Raw genomic sequence first — 25,123 nt, 5'->3', positions numbered from 1 at the left:
GGGGATTTCTGAGCCAGGGAACGGCCTGCTTTGTTTCTGTGCTGCTCAGCGAAACAAGCCTTCATCTGCAAAACCACATACACAAACCCATTTGCACGTAACCCAGAGCTGCCTCCTACCACTGCCTTCTCCTCCGCATGCACCTAACCCTGCAGGGGCCCGAATTCTGGCTCTGGACCAAACAGGAACCATTGTTTTAAGTCTGTTTTAAAGATTCCCTCCCGAGCTGTTGACGGGTGATGGTGGCAGGTTTGGGGCTGGCCCCGCTGATCCTCTAAAGGAAAGTCTGTTATACGTTTCCCCAGGTTACAAATACAGCGGGGGAGATGACGCAAGCAGCGGGGCCGAAGTTACCCCCTTCCCTGGGCCTGAGGGGCAGGGCCTGTGGGGGTTTCAAACTCTCCCCTGCATAAGGCTTCCACTCGTCATGTAACTGTCCTCTCCTTCCATCCTGGTGTCTGGGGCTGATCGCTGGCTTCGGGCTGGGGATCTTGTGCTCACGGAAGCAGGGACGGGGCAGGTGCTCAAAGCCCTGCCTTCGCCTCCGCTCTCCTATTTCTCATCTGGACGTGTACACACGCTGCTCGTCCCCCGGTGCCCCGGGAGAGTTCCTGGCCCACACTGAACGGGAGTGGACAGACACCGCACTGGGGGCAGGATTAAGGGAGAGCGGGGTTTACTGCTGTTGTTAAGAACGCGGACTAGGCTTTTGTTGAAGGAGGGAGGAAAAGTCATCCCTGTTCTCAATTTTTTTTTGGGTGGGGGTGGGGGGGCGGGGGTTAACTTAAGGCCCCAATTTCTGCAATGCTTTCCTCCTTCCCTCCCCCGCCCGCCCACCCCGCCTCTCCCAGGAGCTGTTACAAAATCTAAAATGACTCGGAGATTTTCAGAATGGCAACACGCGCTCTCTCTCTCTCTCAAATGAGAGCCCAACCAGCAGCGCCCTGTGTGTGCCAAGTGGGAGGAAGTGAAACAGGCTTTTGAAACTGCCTCGGCTGCTTTCATCATCCAAACCAAGAAAAGGTAAACAAACTCCACGGAAAGTGAAAAGCAAATTTAAAACCTTCCCCCTCTCCCGCTGCCCCTATTTATTCATCTAAGATGGGGTCACAGGCACCTGGGGCATTTTTAAAATATTTCTTCTAGGCACAGACATTCCATGAGAGCTGAACCTTTCGTCCACTCAGCTTTGGCAGTATTTATTTGTAGTTGGGTTATGGTAGCACGTATCTGTTCCAGCTGGGTCCCTGGCCCCACTTGACTAGGTGCTGTCAACCACAGAGCGAGAGGCAGGCCCTGGCCTGGAGCGAAATAGACCAGCCAGAAAAGGGTGGGAGGTAAGAGCGGTGCTAAGCTGGGAAGTGATTTACCCAAAGTCACCCAGCAAATCGGTGGCAGATGCAGGAAGAGAACCCAGGTCTCTCATCTCACCGGCCAGTGCTCTAATCATACAATACTCTAATACTGCAATCAAAAACCAGTCCGATGGAGTCTGAGCCAGGGTGAATTAATTCAGGCCTGCAAGGCTCTGGCTGCAGGGCTAAAAATTACAGTATAGACATTTGGGCTGGAGCCTGGGCTCTGAGACTCTCCTCCCAGGCTTTCAGAGCCCTTGCCCAAACATCAAGGCCAGCTGACCTGGGCCAGCCAGGCAGGGTGACCAAATGTCCCGATTTTATAGGGACAGTCCCAATTTTGGGGGTCTTTTTCTTATATAGGCTTCTATTACCCCCCACCCGCTGTCCCGATTTTTCACATTTGTTGTCTGGTCACCCTACAGCCGGGCCATGCCACAGGTCTTGTATGGCTACGCTGCCATAACCCTGAGCCACGCTGTCTCCTTGTTGAATCTCGGCGTCATTGCCACATGATTCATGTAGCCTTGACCTCAGATCGTTACATTTCCCCTTGCAAGGAGTTGTCTCCCATTTGTATGTTTTACAGCTGCAGCCCACGCCCTCCCAGCCCTCCCAGGTAATTAGGAGCAAAGCGTAACTGCCGTCCAGAACGGGCCTTTTGTAGCTCAGCGGCAGCGCAGAGAATGTAATTCTTCTGCAATCACCTCTGTAAGTCACAGCAAATAAGACTTTAGTCATGTCCCCTCCCCCCCCTCCCCCCCCCCCCCCCCCAGCTCTGCTGGGAGTCAGACGCATTCCCACGAGCCAGCAAAGTCAGGCAGGCAACTGGCCAGGGCCTGACCCTGCCGGAGACTTCGGGAGCTCTGAGTGCGGTTATCACGTCTCTCATGCGATGGGCTAAATGTGAATCTACCTGTGCCACTCTCACTGTAGTATCTGCACACCTCCGCTGCCCGAGAGCCAGCACTTTTAAGGCCAAGGTCACAAACGGAGGGTGTGGCAGAGGGACTGGACCTGGGGCCTCCCACGCTCCAGTTTAGCATCCTAATTACTGCAGCAGGATCTGCCTGTGAGGCAAAAAGAACCTGGTGCCTCATGGGCTCGGGGAGATGGATCCTGCAACCCCTCAGTGCCACTATGTTCTCAGTCATGGGGTGGGGGGGGCATCTGCCCCCAATGGGTAGTGGCTGAGGGGTACCCTGCAGCATTAAAACCACTGCTCTCCGCTGCCAGCGTCCAACCCCTTCCCCCTGTGCCCAGGCTGGGGTGGGGTGTTCAGCAGGTGCCCATACCACAAGCCCTGGGTCTCTACAATCACCTCTGTGCTGGCAGCACCGTTCCCGGAGGCTGGTGTAGAATTTCTCATGCCAGTTGTAGGGGGAGGAAGGGGCTCACTAAAGGGGTGTGGAAGGGTCAAGAAACAACTTTCCTGTAAGTGACTAAGTGCCCAGCTCTGTGAGCTTTCACCTTCACCTCCAACTGCAGTCAATGACCCCCTTGGGCTAAAGGGGACTCTCCATTGGCAGTATAGGGCCTATGACACGCAGCTCAGCTGCTCCAATTCCATCCACTAAAGCACAATGATAGACATTTCCCCCACTAGCCAGGCAGTTACACTATCATCTTCTAGGTCCATGGGAGGGGGCCCAGTGAGCGGGACCCCCAAGGAGAGGGGAGAGAAACACCTTCCCTGTGGCTCATAGAGCTGTGGATTACAAGGCAGGCCTGCTTCTGTCCAAGTCACTGTCTTTTTCCATTCTGTGTTCCCTTCCGCCCGCCTCCACCATGGATCCCAACCAGCGTTGCCCTGCACTGACCTGAGGGGAAATCCAGCTGCAGAGCCGAATACTGCAGCTGCCCCCGCTCTGTGGAGGGCTGAGCCCACCCGAAGGCGCTCTGGGGGGTGCTGGCTCCTGAGGCAGAGCCAGCTGTGTGTGGCGTGGCCCTAGCCCAAAGAATGAGTGTGTAACAGAGCCAGCGATAGAGCCACCCGCCCGGAGCGCGGGGCCCACGTACCGCGGGCCTGCTGGATGTGGCTCTCAGTCCCCCTCTAGTGGCGGCGGCTGGGCAGACAAGGTGAGGAGCCGTGACCACCGCCACTAACTGAGCTGGGGGTTTTACCTGAGCCAGGAAAGGCTGCTGCGGTTCGATCCGGAGGGGCCAGGTTCAAGTTGTGCGGCTGCCCCAGCCAGGGGGCCAGCATTACACACAGGGCTCCTTTGCTAGCCGCACGTCAGTCATTCAGTAAGCCCCTATGGGCCAAGGCAGGGCTCCTATAGCACGGGGGAGAAGCTCAGGCCTTCGAATAGCCTGGCTCTAGGGGACGTGTGCTGCAGCGAGGCCCTGCCCCAGGCATCGGAAATCACCTGCCATGCAACTGGGGCGTGAACGCCGAAGTCAGAGCCCAACTTTGCTGGGTGCCTGACTCCACAGTGGGCGTAGCCAGGCATGCGGCTAAGCCAATCGGTGTGTGAACAGAACCAGCACCTGCCGCTGCTCCCTGGGCATCCTGGAGCATCGGCCTGGCCCCCCACCATTACAGCACGGTGTTACCCGCTGCAGAGCTCACGCTGTGTGACCCAGGCATTGGGGGTGGGGAAGGGGAGCAGGCTGCCTCCCCCCGAGCCCGGCACAACCCAGTTAGCTCAGGCCCCGGCTGGCCTAGCCGTGGTTTTCGTACACATGGCGTGAGACCCAGTACTGGGCAGGCAGGCCCACCCTGGAGGTTCAGCATCCCTCTCCCATCCCCCGCAGGAGCTGAGAAGGTGGGTCAGGCTCACTGCTCCCCAGTTTGGTGCTGGGGAAACTGAGGCACGGAGCAGCCCAATGACGTGCTGAAGGAAGCCTGTGGCCACGCCCTGGGTGCATCAGAAAGCCGACTGGGTCGTGATTCGTGTCGCTGTAGAATCTGGCTTGGGCGAGCAGGGAGAGGGCTGTGGAGCTCCCCCATCCCCACCAGGGTCTGAGCTGTTCATGGGGGAAACGCGCGCTGGTCTTTAGCTGCTCTGCGCAGCGGTACTGGCTGAATGGGGAAGGGGTGGAAGCCTCTATGGCACGCTGACCTCTCTTACACCAGCGCTGCGCTTGGGTCAAGGCTCAGCCGCTAGCCAGCCTCGCCCGTCCTCCTCTAACCGCATCGGGCACCTTGCGCTGCGTGTGCTGGAGGTCAGCCAGTGGTCAGTATATTTCTTCCGCTTTGTTTGCACCCACCCTCTGCCAGATGCACACACACTTGTGTGATGCACACTCTGCATGCAGCCTCCAGCACTTCGCTTGCTGCCTGGCCCCTGCTCAGACACCCTGGGTGACGGCCAGGTCAGCCCAGCCCAGTCATGAGGAGACGCCCATGTGACTCACTGGTAGACATGCCACCTGAAAGGGCCTGGAATGAATCCCAGGCAGGGGAGGCACCCTCCTCTCTCCCCCCCTCCCCCCCGCCCCGCCCACCTCCTGTCCACGTGGCTGGCAAAGCGGGGGCTCTCTGGGGCAGTCAACTCTAGCATCTGGCCAGCAGGGGACAGTCACACCCACCATCGGCGCCGGCCCCCAGAAAGCAAAATGAGGCAGGCAAGGCTCGGAAACCTTGTATTACAAAAATAATCAAAAAAAGCGCGTGGCCGCGGCCTGGTGCAGCAAGCCGGCAGCCCGGGCTCCGGTGCGGAACGTACCAATCAAAGGCAACTAGAAAAACCAGACAGACAACGTTAAACAGTCACGGGGCAACATCGGGAAGGCTGAACAACCTCAGCTGACCTGAGCTGCTGCAAACCAAAGAGCGACCCCCTCCCTGCTTCTCCCCCCTCACGCCAGCACCGGCAGGCAGGACGGGAGTGGGAGGGGGACGGTTGACACCACGGCACTGGCTCTGTGGACACCCAACTGTCTCCTTCTCCAGGGCAGCAGACACCTGGGCCTCGTGAACGGGGACGGGGTTAAAGGAAGTGCACTTTGCTTGCTCGTCTGGTGGGCGCCCAGGGGCTCTTCCCCGATTTCTGCAAGGGGGGGCCATATAGATATTAGCAGATACGCCCAGGCCAGCCCTGACCCTCTCCCACCGAGCACCTGCTCTCAAGGGTTATGCTCCATTCAAGTCGGCCCCTTCCAACCGTCCCCACTGAGCCTCGTGCTTCCCAGCACCCTCCCACCCCACTCAGGTCCTTCACCTGCCAAAGGACACCCCCCCACCCCACCCCGGCCACGTGGCTGTTTGGAGCCAGGCGGCGTCTGCCTGCCCCCTGCGGGTCGCCTTTGCTTTACACCAACTCAGTCAGCCCTCGGTTCAGCTGTACGCTCCACGTTGCCCGTTCTGGGTTCGGCGCGGGGGGGCAGGAACGGGCCCCATCACGCCGACTTGGTCCCGCTCTCCACCTCCTTGTGCACCCACAGCTCCTTGTGCTGCTTGCGCCCGAACCCCTCGTCGTAGTTGCCTTTGCTCTTGAACAGCTGCTGGAAGTGGGGCTTGCAGTAGAACTCGCCGTGCAGCGCCGCGTAGCTGCCCAGGCTGAAAGGAAGGTGGCACGGGTCAGCCAGCCCCGGGGGCAGCCGAGCGCCGGGAGATGCCAGCAGGCCACAAGGGGGCGCAACCGCAACTCTAGCAGTGACCGGACAGCCAGGGGAGGGACTTCAAAAGGGAGAATGTGAGGCAGAGGGGAGCAGAGCAGAGGGGCTTGGGGAGTGGAGCTGGGGGAATCAGTGAGGGGTAGGACAGGAGAAAAGACCCGTCACGTCTCTGCATTGTCGCCGGGCACTCAGCAGCCACCCCCGCTCGGAGACGCGGCCTTGCGCCCAGCAGGGGCTCGGATTCTAGGGTAGGGCAGCTTGGAAACGTCCTTCCAAACTCCTGACCCGGCCTTTGGAGAAGCCAAACTAGCGACGCTCCCAGTACGGACCCAGTGCAGGCTGGCATGGGACCTGAGGCCCGCTGGTTGCAGTCAACCAACATTCGAGTTTCCTCCCTTAATACCTGTGCTCCAGCCATGCCGGAACGCCTGGGGCTGCCGCTCCGGCCGGAGCAGCGTTCCGGTCCTTCGGCGCCTCCGGGAGAGCTCTGGGCAGCGCCTCGGCCTGCATGGCTTTTCTCAGGACTCCAGCACTTGATCCCAAGTCTGAGCAAAGGGCTGTGACTCCTGGGGGGCTCAGCCCAACCACCCCCCCAGCCCAGCCCCCCTCCTCACCTGAGCTTGGCATGGCAGTGCTTGCAGCAGAAGCAGGCGTTATGAAAGACGAACTTATCAGCCACCAGCCGCTCCATGGGGTAGACGGGTTTTTGGCAGGCCGCGCACATCTCCTTCACCTGGGCTTTCAGGCTGAACGACTGATCCGCACGGAAACCAAAGGGAGACGGTAGTGAGGGGAACGCTCCACCTGCTGAGCGCCCGACAGCATCAAGGGAACACAGGTGTCTGGCCGCCCCCACAGCCCACCCGCTGGGTCATTATTAGCATTTCAAATTAGCCCGAATGCTGGGGCATTGGATCTGTGCAAACCAGAGCCATCCACCCCCCACCCCAAGCAAATAGCTCTTCCCTGGAGGTTTCCATCCAAACGGTGACCCAGCCCCACTTTGCTTGACAGCGGCTATAGGCATAGAGCACAAGGTGATGTGGGTACCGGCTGCCTTGTGATCTGTTCTTTCCATATATCGCCTATCACACACTTGGGGGAAAAGCCACCCTGGCCCAGCCCCCGGCACGCCGGACCCGTCCATTGCCTTTGAGTTACGCCTCCTCGTTCAGAACACGCAGGGGCTGCCCCTAGGGTGGGGAATGGGTCTGAGACGGTCGTGCGGGTCAGGTACCTTGGAACGCTGCACCGTGCTGCCTCCAGAGTTGCTCTTTGCCTCCTAAAGTGGGGGAGAGAAATCAGTGAGAGACTCACCCAACATGCAGCAGGAGAAGGAGCCGGCCAGGCAGCAAAGAGACACCTGGTGCCTGACTGGGAAGCAGGGAGATGGTGGCAGATTAGACACGTGTGGGAGGGGGTTAGTTTTATAAGGAACTTTTAGATTTGTTGCTGATGACACATCGGGCTTTATTTTTCATGCTCCGTACGAAACAACCAACTTCCTCCTGGTAACATAGTCCAACGGGCATTTCCTGTACTAAGTAGTACTGTAATTGGAACTACCACTAGAGGGCACTCGACATGCTTAGGCCAGAATTTTCAAAAGGTCAGCCCCCACAATCAGGGCCGGATTCTCCAGAGCTCAGCACACTGGGTCCACTTTTAAGAAGTCTGGCCTTTACTCTGACCCCTAATTGGGAGCTGAGCGCTTTGGAAAACGTGGCCCCCACATCAACACAGCTGCCAGACACACCCCTCAGTGAATCCTCAGGCATTGCAGACCAGAGTTTGGGGGCTAGATGCTTCACCCCACTTTACCAGCTAAGCCCCGCGCTACCTGCTGTCCCTCGTCATACAGGAAGCCCCAAGATTTAATGAGGCAAGCCAAGCAAGAGCTTAGCGTATGATGGCCATCCTTAATCCATGGCTCGGGAATGATGCTTGCTGACACACGCACCCACTACTGCAGCCCAGAATCCGGTCAGGGACGTGAGTGGCTGGCTGCAATTATTATTTCATTGTATTACGGCCGTGCTGAGATACCGCAGCTGAGCTCAGGGTCCCTCGCACTAGGTGCTCCACAGACCCACAGTTGCTTCCCCAAAGAAGTTACAAGCCGAAGAGATAAACCAGCTGAAGGGTAAGAAAAAGGAAGTCTAGGTATCTACATTTTACAGATGAGGAACTGAGCACAGACCGGTCAAGTGATTTGCCCAAGGTCACCCAGGCAGCCTGTGGCACAACAGAGACTTGAACCTAGAGCTCCTGAATCCCAATCCATTGTCTCAGCCACAAAACCAGCCTTCCTCTCCGACTGCTTCCCTTCCCCTCTCCCCCCCCCCCAAGCACAGACACTAACACAGGCATTACTCAACTCCAGCTGCATTAAACAGACCGCAGCGCATTGCAGATACACTTGGTCTGCTCCATTTGCCTCCCACCAAAAGGATCAACCTGTTTAATAATCTCTGAGAAAGCACAGCCACAAAGGAATATAGGGAAATGTGTCATTCAAATATTACATGCAAATAACAACATGCAAATCGCTAGGTCTAAAAAAAACCCTAACAGCCTATCACTGGTACGACGTTTTTACAGGCTGATCCCTGACTTCTAAGAGCATATTGTCTATTATGTTTCACCCATTACTAGTTGTGTTAATATTGTCCTGTGTTTGCTGGCTAGAAATGTGTTGTATGTGCTGTTGAACAAAAAGCATGTTTGTTAAATTACAACCACAAGCTCAAATGGCGTCTCCGTATATTGCTCTGAAACAGTTGTATAAACTATGACTCACTCAAGACTTGGTCATGAAGGGTCAAAAGGGGGACAAGTAGTAGTAACATTTTATGTTTGTATTTTGTAGAATTTAAAATAAAAAATAATAAAATAATAATTAAATGTATTAATGTATGATTTGACCATATCCTGCCAGCCACCCTTTTTGAGTAGCAAAAAGGAATGGCCGAATGTGCAATTGGTAGAAATGCATCTGCCAGAATTTCTTTGTATCCGGACTAATTTCAAGGCAGTAACAAACCTTTAAGGGTCACCACTTTGTTGTAGATTTAGCATTTTAAAATAAGTAAAAGACTGCTGTAATAGTTTTTCTTTTGCATTGCAATTTAATGTTCCTGTTCAAAATGTTCTGTGTAAATTAATTCTGTTTTGTGTGTAAATAAAAAAATTTATATTAAAGAATAAGTGTAAAGGCCATCACTAAACCAAATAGTCTAAAAAAAACACGGAGACAAACAGAAGAGCGCCAGGAGGCTGCAACACGCCCCTATTAAAATGTCAAAAAAGGGCAAATTAACAACTCAAAAAATAAAATAAAATTGCTATCATCAAAACCAGCATAAAATAACTCCCTAAAAAAATTAATACAAAAAATAATTTAAAAATAGCAAGCACTCGTCAAACAACAATTAATTACAGCATGACGGTGCAAAACTCATTGGTCCCAATAAAAAAAAAATCACTATATAAACAGGGGGCCTTGCCATGAAACTTTGGGTTCGCCCTGCCAAGACTTCCCTGGAGCATCGTGTCGGGACTGACAGAACCCGGCTCCTCCCTACCCATGATCAACCAGCTGGCCACTAGATTGATCCGGACTCTGGACTGGTAACTCTAACATTGACCGGCGGGAGTGAGTGAGTGAGTGAGTGAGTGAGTGTGTGTGTGTGTGTGTGTGTGTGTGTGTGTGTGTGTGTGTGTGTGTGTGTTGTAATTAAATGCATATGCTAATTTGTTGTATCTTCAATAAATGCAGCGTATTGGCTTTTCCCCTGAAAAAGATCCCATGTGCTTCTTATAAGCATAACAACACTCCAGCGGCACGTAGGGCCCTGCACCGTGGGACTGCCAATGTCACTGCATCATCTCACCCAGCCCTGGTTACTAGAGATTCTACTGCTGCTCCAGCCCTGCTTCATTTGACCCATCACCTCACCCGCTCCACCCAGTGGTCTGAGACTGCTCCCCTGGCTTGTCACTGACAGTGCGACGCAGGTGCGAGCCAGAGAGTTCATCTCTCAAACAGCCGTTCAGGAACACAGGGATTCATGGGCTTCTAGCAAGTTACTCAGCAGCGTAACCCAACTCAGGGAGCAGGGAAGTCAATGAACTGGGTAATGAAAATATGTCAGTTTCAGCCCTGTTTGCTAAAGCTTTGTAACTCCAGGCTTGGCTGCTGCTTCAAAGACACCCCTGACCGACTCTCTCCTTCCCCTCTCTCTCCACTTCCCCAGCCTCCTCTCTGTCCCCCCACAATAGCCTGCTACTGCAAGAGCCTTCTCCTCTCCAGCGCCTGCTGTCTGGAACAGCCTCCCTCTCTCTCTCTCCAGCCACCCCCCCGGTTCTCCCTCTCCTTTCCCAGCGCCGCCTCTTCTCCCTCTGGCTCCATTGGTATTTTGGGGGAAAACAGTTTGTGTAACACACATGCTGGAAATGCCCATTTCCAGGAGCCGCCTCCGCAGACATTTCCCAGCTGTTCTCAGTGCCTGGCACAATACAGCTGAGGCCAGGGGCCAAATTCTCCTCTCAGGCCAGGTCTACGCTACAGCCCTCTATCAGTATAACTACGTCACTCAGGGGTGTGAAAAATCCACACCCCTGAGCCACGGAGTTACACCGACCTTACCCTCCGCGTAGACAGCGCTGTGCCCACCGGAGAGCTTCTCCCGTCAACATAGCTGCCACCTCTCGGGGAGGTGGGTTAACGACGCCAACGGGAGAGCTGTGCCGCTGTACCGCTGTAGGTGAAGACAAGTCTTCACTCACACCAGCACAAGCCTGGAGTCACCCACTGATCTTAATGGAGACAGATCTGTAGAAAGGAGAAGAAAATCAGGCTCTGTGAAACTAGATGGACTCCCCTGACTGGGCAGAAGCAGCTGCAGGGTTTAGAAAAGAAGCTGCCCCTTTGCCAAGGGGTCAACTGCAGAGCGAAACCTCCACACAGTCCCACAGATGCCCATGTAACTGACCTGCACGTCTCGTCATTGATGGGTAAATGGGTCCAGACCACTCTGTGCCTGGCTCGGGCTCGGACTACGCACAGTCTGCCCAGACATCTCTGTGCCTGGCCGGCACGCTCAGTGCCCCCAGGAACAACTTCGCTGAACCAGGAAAAACATCATCACTTTGAAGCTGAAATACGTCCATGGGCAGCTCTATCGGCAGCGTCCCATGTCTCATCTCTTCTCAGCAGCCTCAGGTCAAGTGCGCTGCCTGTTTAACAGCCGTCACGTCGTCCCTCGGGGGAAGGACTAGCTCCTGTCCTAGCATGGGATGTTCTCGGGTCTTTTTCCATCTCTACCTAGCCTGATCCTGAATGATACATATGCTCCCGATGGAGATCGCAGACTGCCATGGAAACACAAATAAGCACTCAGCACCACCAGGCGGGAAAGGGGTGAGTGGTAACATGGCGGGTGGGCCACAGACCCAGCTAATCAGATTTCTGCTTCCTGGGGGTCAAATTTCCGACTGCTTGTCAGTCTCAACCAGGGGGCAGATTTTCCAAAGTACCCAGCAGACGCCACTGTGATATTTAATGGCCCGATTTTCACCAGTGCTCAGCACCCAACACAGGGGTGAGCTCTTGTGAAAAGCTGGCCCAAAAGGCACCACCTCTGGTCAAACCCTTCCTTAAGACATCGCTGATCCCGATTCTTTTCTAACATGGTTGGTACTGGTAAGTATCCTCCAGATAGCCTGGGCCAATTGTTTTCAGCCAATGGGATAGTAGCATAGGTGCTGGAACTGAGGGTGCGAGGGGGGCTGCCGCACCCCCTGGCTTGAAGTGGTTTCTATTATATCCAGGGTCTACAGTTTGGTTCAATGGCTCTCAGCACCCCCCCACACTCACACACACTATAAACATTCTTCCAGCACCCCTGAATAGTACAGTAGTGAATTAGTTGCTCAGACTAGTCACTGTCCCTGTTGTCTGGTTGGTCAACTAAGTGACATGGCATCATCTCTGCTCCCTGATTGGATGACTGAAATATTTCCCATGGTGACCAATACAGCTTTTGGAAGAAGACAGGGTCATGCTAAAGAGGGTGAAAATGCCAGGGATCGGGGCCACGTTGCGACCAGCGTGAGGAATAAAAGCCTCTAGTGTCACATCAAGCTGCAGTCCCCCAAAAAGCCGCACATATGCAACCCTCACCCTGGGTGGATCAGCGGGCATGAGCCCACAGATCTCTGGCACTAGCATACCCAGCGCTCTTAGCCAAGTCTGCAGCAGCCGCATCAAACTCGGCCCAGCTGCCCCTAGATGGCATGACACTGAGTGGGTTTGAATTACACCTAGCAGGGTTTAACTAGTCAACCAGCTGCAATAATGGCTGATTGATCACCCACGACCCGAAGCCTGTTTCCAAGCGCTCAGTACATGCTCTCTGCCCCTGGGAACACGAAGTTCCTTTGGTGGGGCGGTTCCGACTCCTGCTATGTGAAATAACTCCCGGGGGTGAGGAGGACACTTACGTGAGTGGAGGTCGCGCTGGCTGGTCCCTTGGCCTGGAACATGGTTCCTTCCCCCTCTGTCTTTTGGTTTAATCCTGAGGTTGACGTCAGTGGCCAAATGCTGCCGGGCTGCTGCGGCTAAGTCTGGCCCCTTGCGATATCTGGGGATGACATGTCAAGAGAAGCACGGCTCGTATGGGCAGACCCGCTCCCTCGCTCCGGACAAGCTGCCACCAGTTCAAGGCTTGGCAGGGTCGGTGCCTAGAGCGCGGGTGCTTGACCCTGACCAGGTGCATTCGCAAGCTGGGTCCCGGGCAAATATACAGAGCAGCCCTGGGGGGCAGCAGCTCCAGGCTTCCACGGTGTGACCTGGGGAAAGGGCAGGGGTAACTGAGCGGCTTGTGGGTGCTGGGGAGGAGGTGGTTCAAATCCTCAGTGGTGCCCCTTGCCTGACAACACCTTCCTCCTTCCCCAGGGTCCAGCCTCCAGGATCAAGCTCCTGGGATTGTCTAAGGAATCGGAGCGATTTAGGCGCCCAAATCTCCCAAGCTCCTTTGAAAGTCCCAGCCCGAGCACGAAGGATGGGATTCACAAAGGTGCCTCACTTCCACTGAAACCAATGCGAGTTAGGCACCTAAATACCTTTGTGAGCCCCACCCTGAGCTGAGTTTAGCCCAGTGGCCGGGCACTTGCCTGTGAATGGGGAGCTGCTGTGTAACAGGCTGGGAATCCCAGACTGCAATAATTGGATGAACGCGGCGTGTGACCTAGACAATGAGGGCGAGACCCTGTGTAGTGGCATTGGGTCACTGGGCGTTCCTGTAGCCAGCTAACTTAATAGGGGGCAGTTGGAAAAACGCAATGGCTCTAGATAGTAGCCTCCCAACATGCCCTTGGGGGCGACTGTGCAGTACCTGGCCAATGACTGGGGCTCCTCGGTGCTACAGAGAAATAATAATGGCGGAGCTATCAGCAGGGCAGATGCCACGGCCAGGCTCCAGGCCAGAGTCACGCAGCTGTTCTGTCAAGGCAGGGAGCCCGGCGATCAAAGGGACCCGGAACGTGGGAGGGAGGGGGAGTTGTGAGTGATCTGTCTGTGAGGAGAACAGGCTGACTTGGAGACAGACAGGTCCTGGGGGAGCATCTGAAGCGGTGGGGGCCTTGCCCAGCTCCCGGGGGGTGCTAAGCCGTGGGGAAAAGCAGGCACGCGCACAGACTGGGGATGGTTTTAAGAGAGCTGGGGTCACCCCCTGCACAGACCCTCAGCTCTAGTTCTAGGAGGGGCCCGGTGCCCCCGCATCAGGCTCCGCGCTGTCCTCAGGCCAAGCGCGCAGGATTTGCAGGTGCTGCAGCCCCTGAGAAAGTGCCTCCGATTTTACCCAACTCATTTCCCGTCTCCTCTGTGGTTTGCTTGTTATTTCCTGCTCCACCGAGTCGCACAGCCGGAGTTACCCTTGGCCAGACGCACATGCTCAGCGGGGTCAGAGCAGGCCAGCCACCGCCCACCGGAACCAGAACACCCACTAACAAGGGGGGTCACAATCCAGACCCACCTGGAGGGGCTTGGGCCCCGTCCTGGGGCCTGCCCTAGGGCACGCACCCTTGCAAAGAGAACCAGGGCCCTCTCTCTCCTTAGGACCATCAAAGGGGTCTGTGGACCTCCCGAGAAGCTTCCTGTCCCAGCCAGAACCGGGGCTGAAAAAGAAACAAAGCTCTTACCAGGCTCCGTCGAGCTCCAGCTGCGGCTGGGGTGGAGCCGAGCGACAAGCCGAGATGCTTTGTCCCTAGTCAGGAGATTGGCCCTCTGGGGAGGGGACGTTCTCAGCACCAAGGAGACGCTCGGGGCTGGGGAGACCTACAGAGAAAACACAGAGAGTGTTCTGCCCCGGTAGAGCAGTAACAGCATCACCCAGTGCAGGGGAGGGGGGCGCAGGCTCCGACGCCGGGGGGCTTGGCGCTGCCCAGTGCCCCACTGCCCTGATGTAAACCCACTTCAGTCGGGGGGGCCCAGAGCCTAACCTGCCTGTTCTATGGGGTCACGGGAGCGTCATCCCCGCTGCCCCAAAACATGTCCAGAGAGCGAGACACCAATGGACGGGGAAACAGCTGGCCAGACGTGCAGAAAGCCCCTAGGTTTCTCACCTACCTTCACCCCTCAACCCCCGCCCTTCACACATCCCTCACCATGCCCCACACCTTCAATCCCCCTCCTTCCACACACCCCACCAAGGCTCCCCCCCCCCGCACGCCCTGCCCTGCGCAGACCCATGTCAGAGACCCTCCCCTCTGCGCACATACCCAGCTCAGACCCCCTCGTCTCAGTAACGAAGGCCCAGTGGAGGGGCCCCTTGGTGCACAGCTCTGCAGGGACTGAATAGGAGATGTTGCTACACATCCTTCCTGCCAGAGGACAGGGAGGGGAGGCAGCCGTGAAAGCAGCCAGGGAAAGGGTGCGCTTAGGAGTGTGGGTCAAACATCCTGTGTTAGGTCAGAACCCACAGGGTTGCAGCTACCACCAATGCGGCCGCCCCGCCAATGGAGGTGCTAGTGCAGACAGGGCTCAGGCATCGGGGTCAGAGGATACGATGGTAAGAACGCCGGGTTCCTGTCTACACTACAGCCTACGCTGCTGGGAGCGGCACAGACGGTGAATTGCAGGGCCCATACTCGCCAGCGTAGATGCATCCAGAAGGGTTGTCGCCGTCCCAGCCCATAGAGGCTTTACCAGTGTCTCTAGAGCAGCCTTTCTGGGCATGGCCCCGCTGTTCTAGAACAGCCCTACCTGTACTGCATAGGCTGTGCTCTAGAACAGCCTTTCCATGCATGGTATCGTGGCCAAGAGTAGCATTACAGGGGGCTCTCCCCCCCGCTCCAGAACTGCCTTCCAGGCTCCATCATCATCCCAGCCATTCTGGAACATACTTCCTACGTGCCACCCCCCTCTGCTCTAGAACCGCTGTCCAGAGCGCAGTGCTGCCGCTCGAGAACCGCCACCTGCTCACTGCGCTTTGCCCACGGCAACCGCCCATCAGTCTGTGGGAAAGCTTTGGCTAGACATCCCTGGTGTGCTGCAGGCGGCTAATGGGTCCAGATCCTCTAACCGACCCGGGTAGCCCCTGCCAGTCACATGGGGCCCGATCAGCGTGGCAACACGGAACCTGCACGCTCAGCCGGGGGGGAGAACAGCTTTAAACAAGCAAACTCTGCAGGTGACATCAAGGGCCTGGGTTTTCCAGGCTGGATCATTCCCAGCTGAACTTGGTCCCTGAGCCCAAAGTGGTCACCTGGCAGGGAGCAGAACCCAGCCCTTCTGAGTGTCACTCCACGGTCTCGCCGCTGGGCCGCGCTGCCTCTCAGTGCCTATAGTTTTACAGCGTTCTAGAACCGAAAGAAATAGTTACAGAGCAGGAAGGAAGCGTGGTGCGGTGGGCAGGGACCCCACTCTCTGCTCCTGCCACTGGCTTCCTGTGTGATCTTGGGTAAGACTCAGCCTCTCTGGGCCTTGGTTTCCCATCTGTACAATTGGGAGGATAAACACACTAGCGACCGCAAGATGCTCCGACACTACAGCAATGGAGGGCCAGATAAGCACCTTAGAGCATGTGTGGGACAATGACATTGCGGGCGAACAGGAGGGGCTGAGCTCTGGAACGAACCGGAGATGATGAAGCAGAGAGAGAGACAGGCATGGCAGGAAAAGGCGATCTTGTGGGAGGGAGAGCAGGTCAGCGCTAGCTGAGGAGAGAGAGGGGAGCAGCCACATACAGCGGTGCTGCCTGGGGAGGGTGTGCGTTACACACCAAGAAGTGGGACTGGTCGCTGGCCCTTGGCCACACATCGCCCTATGCCCTCAAGAGAGCGAAGAGGAGCGGGGATTGAGACTTGCTTCCACCCATCACAGAGGATACTTAGCTCTTAAGGTCACTCCTGCTGGAACAAGGCCCGACAAAGCAACTATCAGTGATCACGCAGGAAGCAGCAAAAAAAAAAAAAAAAAAAAAAACAGCTTGGTAACGGAGCTTGTCTTTGAATGGCGGTGGAGGGGACTGGGCCAGATTCATCCCTGGCGCAACTCCACTGACTTCAGTGGCGTCACGCCAGCGAGGAGTTGAGCCCCCCAGTCGCTCAACACAGGAGGTTGCCCAATCAGGGTTTGGCTGGACTGTAAACCAGCATTGACGAAACACGTCCGGCTCTGCAATAACAGGTGCAGGGACCTGGCAAGTCGTGCGCACTTGTGCCTTATGGGCCAGTCTTTCAAAGGGCTCAGTGCACCCACAATGGGGGAAGAGGCCAGCACAGCGGGTGCATGCTGGATGCTGGGCACTTGAAAACTTGAGTCCTTGTTGCCTAAATGGGAGTTGAGCTCTCTGGAAAAGGGGGGGTTCTACACTCCTCTGGCAGTGCCATTTATACCCCCTTTACGTGCAAATGAGAATCACGCCCACTGCAGCCTGTGGCTGGGTTTGCAGTGATTTCTGCTGAATCCTATCATCATTTCTACTCCTGGCTCTGCGACTCACTCACTTTGACACCTTGGTCAAGGCAACGTGCCGCTGCCTGCCTCAGTTTCCCCACCTGCAAGGTGAAGCGCGTGATATTGACCAGCTGGACCTCACATGGCTAACTCTGTCTGTAGAATACAGCTAGTCAGGAATTTTGCAACAAGTTGTTTTCTCGTCAATAGAAAAAGGGTCGACATTGAATCAAAATGTTCTGATTGACTCAAACCGGGGGGCCGGGGGGAGGTTCTGTTTTTTGTTTCACAAATATTTTTGAGATTTCGACTTTTCATCCCAGTCTGAGACAGGGAAAAATGTCAAACTCTTGAATATATTCATGGGGCAGGAAAACTGTTTTCCCACCCAGCTCTAATGTAGAGCACTTTGCGATCCAGAGATGAGAGGCTCTCTATTAGTGGGGTGCTAATTAACGATCGATTATCCAGCCCTGATCCTCCTCTGTGGCCCATGGAGCGCAGGCAGCTTGACACACTGGCAGTAACAAAAGGGGCGACTTTATTATTTTTGTTTTAATAACCAAGCAGACTCGGTGCCGCTTTCTCATGGCCCCTATTGACGTTCTGCGTCGGATGCTCCTGGGAAATGGAGCATTGTCGCCAGCTGCCACTGGGAGTGGATTCCCCCCAGTCAGGAGCAACTCTGGGCTGACTCAGCAGTAGTGGAGCTTGTCAGAGAGTGAGCAGAGCTGGCCGTGAAGGGGAGACGTGGGAAATGTCTCCTGCTGGGATTCTCACCCTGCGGAGCCCCTCGGGGCTTTGGGGCATCTTAAGTCATAGCACAAAATCCCTGTTGAGGAAACGACATGTTTCCCGCTTCGCTCTGCCAGCTGGAACATCCACTCAGGCCAACGGTTGCTGCCACCTGATGCCTGTTTGGGATCCGGTGTGGAATGAGTTGGTGGGTACTTAGTGCAGACCCCCCAGTGGAACAGTCACCTCCTGCCCCTTGTCAGCTGCATCATCAGAGAGAGGACGAATGGAACAGACGATGGTGACCGACCTGCCCCTTCACCATTAGAGGGTGCCCCTCCAGGGCAGGGCGTGGGATGGAGGGGGCGCCGGGACAGCATGGAGGAAGCCTGCGCCTGTCCATGACAATTCACCAATGCTGGACTTGCTTAGGGCAGAGTCCTGAAGTCCCGGCTCCAGCAAACTCCCAGAGACTTCAGCAAGTGTGTGCCGGAGTCAGGACCTCAGGGTCTGGCCCTTCCGTTCTTTTATTTAATTATTGTCTCTGTAGACAAGCTGAAGGTATCTGCAGGGTGGGAGGGGCTCCGGCAGCCACGAATGCCATGCGACAACGCTGAAGCACCACAAAATGAGTCACTTTCTGCTGACACTGAACTTTATTAGAATAAGGAAAACAGGCTCAGTGGTTTGAGCATTGGCCTACTAAACCCAGGGTTGTGAGTTCAATCCTTGAGAGGGTCACCTAGGGATCTGGGGCAAAATCAGTACTTGGTCCTGCTAGTGAAGGCAGGGGGCTGGACTCTTTTGGGGTCCCTTCCAGTTCTATGAGATAGGTATATCTCCATATCATATATTATCCCTTAAGCTGCTCTGCCTCTCTGCTTCACTGCAGAGTTTCTGCCTAGAATCTTTCCCACCACCCCCGGTTTCCTGCTACAGATTTAAAGAAACAGTACCCGATTGTCGCAACGAACAACCTCCACACACCCACGGGCACACATAGGGTCTGTCAAACTCTGCCTTCTGCTAACCGTCGCCCCATGCTGGCGTGTCACTCAGAGGACATGATCTCCCCTGCCACAGTGAAATCTACACCTGACAATTGCTCTGACAGGACTAAGGAGACTTTCGGCAGTATATTTGTGAGGGGCAGTGGTACCTCTCGGCACGGCAGAGATGAAGATTTCCTCCCTCCCCTCACTGTGTTCTCTTCTCCTAGGCCACTCGGCAAAAGCCTGGAGCAAACTCTGGCCAGCTGGTGAGCGGCCCTTCGGAAAGCCAAAATGCTTCCTGTAGGGCTAGCGAGCCAGGCACCGGGCCCCTCTCAAGCATATGGTTCCCATTACAAGCACTGCGCGGAGTATGTTTACTGGTAGGATAATCGTGCCTGTGCGTCAGACTTTCCCAAGGGTAAAGCGCAGGGTAGGAAGGTTCCCTCGCGCTGCAGGTCCATGAGAAACAGCACCACGTGAAGGGCGCCTGGCCTCATTTGCTAACGTCCTTTGAGTGAATTACGGCTGGTGAAAGGTGCCAGGTATCCAAATCAGCACGTGCTCTGCCAGAACAGGGGGATGACTTGCACTCAGTACCTTAGACACGGCTCTTCCCTCTGCACTCAGGAAGCATGTGTGAAAGAGCCCAGCCTGACGGCCCGTGGGGTTGATTTTCCTGGCTTAGCCATCGTGTGCAAGCAGTGACAGTGCAAATTTCACACACACACACACACACACACACACACACACACACACACACACACACACACACACACACACACACACACGGAGAGTCCACCCTCAGTTTCCGTGGCCCATTCAGCCCTTGCCCTCTCTGCCAGCCAGGGCACCAACTGAATTTTTTTGACATGTGGAGCTAATCTGAGACCCACCAAACTCACTGCACCCCGGGCAGAGGTGCCCCCGTTTCTATAGCAACAGTTTTGGGGCCTTGGCTGGCCTGGGCTAGATCGGCAGCAGGGGCTGGGAGGCTGCACTAGCGCGAGCATCCACTTTGCTGGGTCCAGGCAGGCTCGCAGAGGGCAGGGGAACACATTGGGGACCTAACTGAGTATCCGCAGGAGGGAGGTTTTCCTTCCCGCCCCGCCCATTAGTGCAAGATAGGAGAGAGCCTGGGTCTGAACACGCTCAGGGCTCGCATGCGAGCTCTCGCTGGACGCTTGGAGGGACGGGCGGGCGGATAAGAGCAGTTGGAGCAGGTCGCGGGAGGGCGGGGTTAGTCTGTGGCAGACTAGAAGCGCCCCCTAGTGCTCTCTGACCTGTACTGCATGTGAGACACTGGGAAACATACGGACCAGGAATGAACATGGGTGATTCTCCTTTCGAGCCAAGGTGGGGAGACAAAAGATGGCCCAGTGGTGAGGGTCCTCGCCAGGGACTGCAGAGGTGTGAGTTCAAGCCCCTGTGCTACCAGCTTTCCTGTGTGACCTTGGGCAAGTCACTTTGTCTTGCTTTGCCTTGGCTCTGCATCTATAACATAGGGATAATAGCACTGCCCTACTTCATAGGATGCTCAGATACTACAGTGATGGGGGCAGGTAAGTACCTTCCCTAGATGCTAACCCAGCAGCTACCATTGACTTCAGTTGGAGTTGCTCAGCGTCTTGCAGCCAGGTGCAGATACAATGCACCAAGCTCACGGTTCTAGCCCTTTTCCAGCCACATCTTGCTGCCGAGTTGCCTCTTGAAAGATTGCCCGCGGGAAGGAAATCTGCAGATAGGATGCTGGCAGGGAAGCCATCTCCTTGGGAGGTTCCACACGCGATCATAGCTGCGCTTGGGACCATTACCAGCCGGCTGCAGCCCGTCTGGGCCCGATCCTGAAAGCTGACACTGAAGTGAGTGGGAGTCGGGGGTGCTTGGCTCATCTCAGGATCAGGCCCTTGTTGCTATTAGACACCAGCCAACCCATAGGAGCATTAGCTTTGCCATGCCGAAATACTGGTCCATTTAGTGTCCTGCTCCTGGCAACAGCCATTACCTGATGCTTCAGGGGTTGGCAAAAGCAATACACCTAACGCGGCCAGACTGGCATACGTTGCTGTGTATGGGAGCACGGGATTCATTCCTGATCCCCACAGAGGCTCTCAGCTCATTCCCTGCCCCAGGCACTTTGAATACCACAGAGCTGCAAATTACACTGGCCATAAAATCATTCGCCCCCCCCTTTTAGAATCTTCCAATGGTATCTGACTTTCAGTCATACTGGGGCAGAGAGTTCCACAGGTAGATGATTAGCTGCATGAAGAATTAGAAGGTCTGCAGTAGTTGGGTACAGGCAAATGGCTAAGACAGCGGGACAGACAAGGCATTGAGCGGTTAATTTGAGGCTCGTAGAGAGAACCATTCGGACATATACCTTAAGATAGAATTTACTGGTTTTCTGGCATTGAAAAAAAAGCAACTACCACACTCTCCTAAGGTGCCTTAGCACTGGTCCATCCTGACAATGGTAACTAGATCTTAACAATGTTTTTGTCTGGGAATTTCCTTAGTTTTTTAGAATGTACCTAGAGATGCTCACATATGAACGCACACTCAGCACTTATACTTTCTTCTGCGAGAGAGCCTATAAATAGATACAGGCTTGATTCGTCAGACATGCTGAGCACCCACAAGTCCCATTAAAGTCAATGGAACATCGGGGTGTTCAGCACCTCAGAAAAGAGGCAAGATTTTTCCATGGTGATTAGTGGTTTGGGAGCCTTCATTTTTGGGGTGTCCAGCCTGAGACACCATAAAGGGGCATAGTTTTCAGAACAGACGCTCCTGTCCTCTGATAATCAAGCCCCTTCCTGGGTTTTGGGTTGGGCACCCCCAAAAAAGCACTAGTTCCCACTGAAAACCTTGCCCATCATTTGTAAATTCCACACGCGCTAATGGCCCTTATAAACACCGAAACAAGGACCACGGTGGAGTTATACTGTCTGAGAGTCCCCCTTCAAACACCATGACTGGACTTCTCTTTGGCTCCAGGCCACCTCTCCCTGCATTGGACCTCTCAGAGTTCTTCAACTCCATCTCCAGGGTGGCTCAGTTCCATTCATCCGTGTCTCCCAACAAATGCTTGCAAGAACTCAGCCAGCCACTGATGGGAGTTCTTGGAGGGTCACAGTTTGCAGGGCTATGACTGTTGAACTGAGCCCTATCCCACACCTCGCCAGTACTGAATGGTACCAGTGCTGATGAGACCAAACACAAACCACTTGGGATTTCTCGATCAAGGTGATTTGGAGACTAGACATTAAAAAAAAAAAAAAGTAGGAGACTTTAGAGGGTGCGGAAAGCCAGTCGTTCTGGTTTAATTCATCTGAAACTGGCTTAATTCATCTGAAACTCCACTGTCCCCTTCAAATTTGCCGCTTTCCGCTTTTCTACTAAACTCTCTCTGCTTTGTGGTTCTCTTGCCCTCTCAGCCAATGGGTCTGTTGCATCTACCAGTTGCATCCTGTCTAACATGCAGACAGAGCTCTCTCAGGGGCAGTCTTCTTGGTTTTTTGTTTGCACAGCCTCTAGCACAATGGGGACCTGATCCTTGACTGGGGGGTAACAAGCCTACAAGTTTGGCCTACAAGTCACTTCCTGTCAGTTTCAACTGGACTAGGTTTTAAATGATCCATTCGAATCAAATGGGTCAGTGTGTTATCTCTCTGTGCTTCCGTTTCCCCCATCTGTAGCATGGGGACAATGATCCTGACCTCCTGGAAAAGCATTTTGAAATCTATGGATGCAAAGTGCTAGATAAGAGTAAGATTTTATTATTAAAACTCCTAGACCTGGAACAATCTCCCAAGGGAAGCCATGAAAGCCCCTCGCTCAAGAGGTTTAAAGCTGGACTGGATGAGACATTAGGAAATGCACTGTCAGGAATAATCCTGCATTAGCCAAGGGGGATAAACTAGCTGTGATCTAACAGCTCATCTCCCATCTCTGGTTTCTCTGATCACATTAAAAATGGACACACACCCCCTCCAGCCCCTCCCTCGTGTGTATTGCAGCATGTGACAAAGAGCTGCTGAAGAGGTTAAAGCCCAACCAAGGCTGGGAAATTCAAGGGAGGAAAAAACAACCCTGCGGTGCAGACTGGGGGGGGGGGGGGGGGGCGGGGAAGGGGGCTGGCTGGAAAACAAGAAGTGGGGGGGAGCATGAGAAACACCTCAATAGCCCTGGGCTGTGGGAAAACCAGATTCAGTTCCCTGCTCTGTCCCATGTGCAAGTCCCTACCACGGAGCGGGGGACAGACCAGACAAGCTAGCCTGGAACTGCTGAAGTTTCCATCACAACCACTACATTGCCACCAAATGGTTCAGTTTGACCAAGAAGGCATTTCTGATGGACCACAAGTTGGAACCAAACCGTTCCAGCCGGCTTCAGGGCTGTGTCTCCAGCCCAGCCGCCCCCAGCCCAGCATCACCCCTGGCCCGCTCGCTCTCGCTTCTGCTCACCACCAGGCCAGCTCCTCGCCTTGCAAGCCCAGGCAAGGCTCGGAGAGGTGTCCATCTCCCCAGAGGGCTATGGGTTCACGCCGCCTGGCCCCTGGCTGACCCCATGTCCCGGAGTGGTCCCCCGGCAGGACTTAATGTGTAACGAAAGCAGTGCCGGGGCTCAAGCAATTGTTTTACTTTCATAACTGACGCGGCAAGCCCAGAAGTACCGGGGCTCTGAACTGCCCGGCCCAGAGGTGATGGGGCCCTGAACTGCCCTGTCCAGAGGTGATGGGGCCCTGAACTGCCCCGTCCAGAGGTGCCGGGGCTCTGAACTGCCCCGTCCAGAGGTGCCGGGGCCCTGAACTTTCCCATCCAGAGGTGCCAGGGCCCTGAACTTTCCCGGCCCAGAGGTGCCGGGGCTCTGAACTGCCCTGTCCAGAGGTGCCGGGGCCCTGAACTGCCCCATCCAGAGGTGCCGGGGCCCTGAACTGCCCCATCCAGAGGTGCCGGGGCCCTGAACTTTCCCGGCCCAGAGGTGACGGGGCTCTGGACTGGCACAAATTAAGTTCTGGCCACTGGCCAAAAACAGACACCCCGGGCGGTTCATGCAGCCTGAAGATTCTGGCCCCAATGGCCACCCATCTAGACCTCCTCCCACTGCCTCCTCGGAGAGCAAAAGTTGCAGGCCCCTTCCCCTTATGTCTGGCCTGTCTTATGAACCCCCCTTCCCAGAAACCGGGCTGGGCTGGGCTGGAACCCCCTTCCCACCCCCCTTTCCCCTGCTGTGCAATGGTCCATGCGCCTCCTTCTCCCTGGCTCGGTGTCTGCCTCTCTGTGCATCTCTCCATCCCTTTCCCTCCGGGCATCTTTCTGCCCCTCCAGCCCTCCGGCGCCGGGGGCTGTTCCTGGCCCCCTCCCTCCCCCCGAGACCAGCAGCAGCAGCTCCCCATCACCCCCCCCGCCGCAGCATTGTCTCCTCCGGCCGCCGGAGCTTGTGCTGGACTCACCCTGTGCCCGGGCCGGGCTCCTCGCGGGGCTGCAGGGCAGAGGGAGGCTTCCCCGGCAGGGTCTGTCCGTCCCTCTGGCCAGGAAGCGGGGGGCTTTGTTGGGTTTTTTTCTGCCCAGACTCAGCTCTGGGAGCTGCTTCCTGCCAGCTCCCTCCAGCCGCCTTGCTAGTCCTTTTATCACAAGGCTGCTGCCTGTGATTGGCTCCTTGCTTTTCTCCTTTGTGTGAAGCAACCTATAACCCCCAACCTCCTCCGAGCCCCCCTCGGTCCCCCTCTCGCCAGTCTCTCTCTGCCCCCCCCCCCAATAAAAATCCAAGTTGCTTTCCTGGCCTGTCCCAGGGTGAGCCTTGCCAAAGCAGATCTCTCAGGTGCCTGCCTCCCTCTAGTAGTGCCAGGGCAAACAATCATTCCTCCTTCGCTGCTGTCAAGGTGGGGCCGGTTCTCCAAACAGCCCCCGTCCCACAAGGCCCCCTGGCAAAGTTCTGGGGTTCGGGCTCAGCCATCTATGGAGAGGGGGTCAGCAGTGTCCTTTGGCTAGAGACGCTCAGGCCCCTTTAGCAACACTATGGGGCAAGATTCTCTCTGCTCATGGCAGCCTCCCTGACCCCTCATGGCAGCTCCCCTGCCCCCAGAAGTTCCCTCCTTCCCATGGCTCCGTTCCCAAGTTCCAAGGCTTGCTAAAGTTTGTAGGGATTGGTGGACTACAGGCTCAGCTGGAGGGGGGGGGGGGGGGGGCTTGATGCATTGCCTTGGGAGATCCCTCCCACTAAGGTTCACAGCAGACACGCTCCCTTCCTAAGGACCCGAGAAGGCATCCATCGAAGGTGCTTACAGCTGCCCATCTCTGTAGTGTCTTTAATTCATTCACCCTCACAACCTCCCTGTGAAGACAGGAAGCATTAGTATCACCCCTCGACACTGAGAGACTAAGTGATTTGCCCAAGGGCACCCAGAAAGTCTATGACTACGCTGTGCTCAGCTCCAACAGCTCTTTCGAAATTTGCCCTTTGTTCACTTCTTTCCAGTGTCACACACCAACCTGTTGGGGAGTTTTGCTCTGTAA

The 25,123-nt window shown here is 55.5% G+C and overlaps 1 protein-coding gene across 1 annotated transcript; it reads right to left on the bottom strand.

Moving 5' to 3' along the window:
• Nucleotides 1-5,699: 5,699 nt before the first annotated feature.
• Nucleotides 5,700-14,183, bottom strand: LIMD2 (LIM domain containing 2). The gene is made up of 5 exons (XM_065422769.1): nt 14,121-14,183; nt 12,423-12,562; nt 7,156-7,200; nt 6,533-6,672; nt 5,700-5,859 (listed from the first exon to the last, which is right to left on the bottom strand). Exons 2-5 carry the CDS (start codon nt 12,462-12,464, stop codon nt 5,700-5,702), a joined length of 387 nt encoding a protein of 128 aa, XP_065278841.1. The 5' UTR covers nt 12,465-12,562; nt 14,121-14,183.
• Between the last annotated feature and the right edge of the window lie 10,940 nt (nt 14,184-25,123).

The sequence above is a fragment of the Emys orbicularis genome, chromosome 25, assembly GCF_028017835.1.
Source record: "Emys orbicularis isolate rEmyOrb1 chromosome 25, rEmyOrb1.hap1, whole genome shotgun sequence".
Classification (NCBI taxonomy): Eukaryota; Metazoa; Chordata; order Testudines; family Emydidae; genus Emys; species Emys orbicularis.
Note: the sequence above shows the minus strand (reverse complement) of the source record. Positions and strands in the feature narration are given on the sequence as shown.

Excerpts from the sequence above, each read along its gene's own strand:
- LIMD2 (XM_065422769.1), bottom strand. The coding sequence starts at position 12,464 with ATGTTCCAGGCCAAGGGACCAGCCAGCGCGACCTCCACTCAC. Across the intron at positions 7,201-12,422 it reads CCAGCGCGACCTCCACTCAC|GAGGCAAAGAGCAACTCTGG; the intron begins GTAAGTGTCCTC and ends CCCCCACTTTAG. Across the intron at positions 5,860-6,532 it reads CACTGCCATGCCAAGCTCAG|CCTGGGCAGCTACGCGGCGC; the intron begins GTGAGGAGGGGG and ends CCTTCCTTTCAG.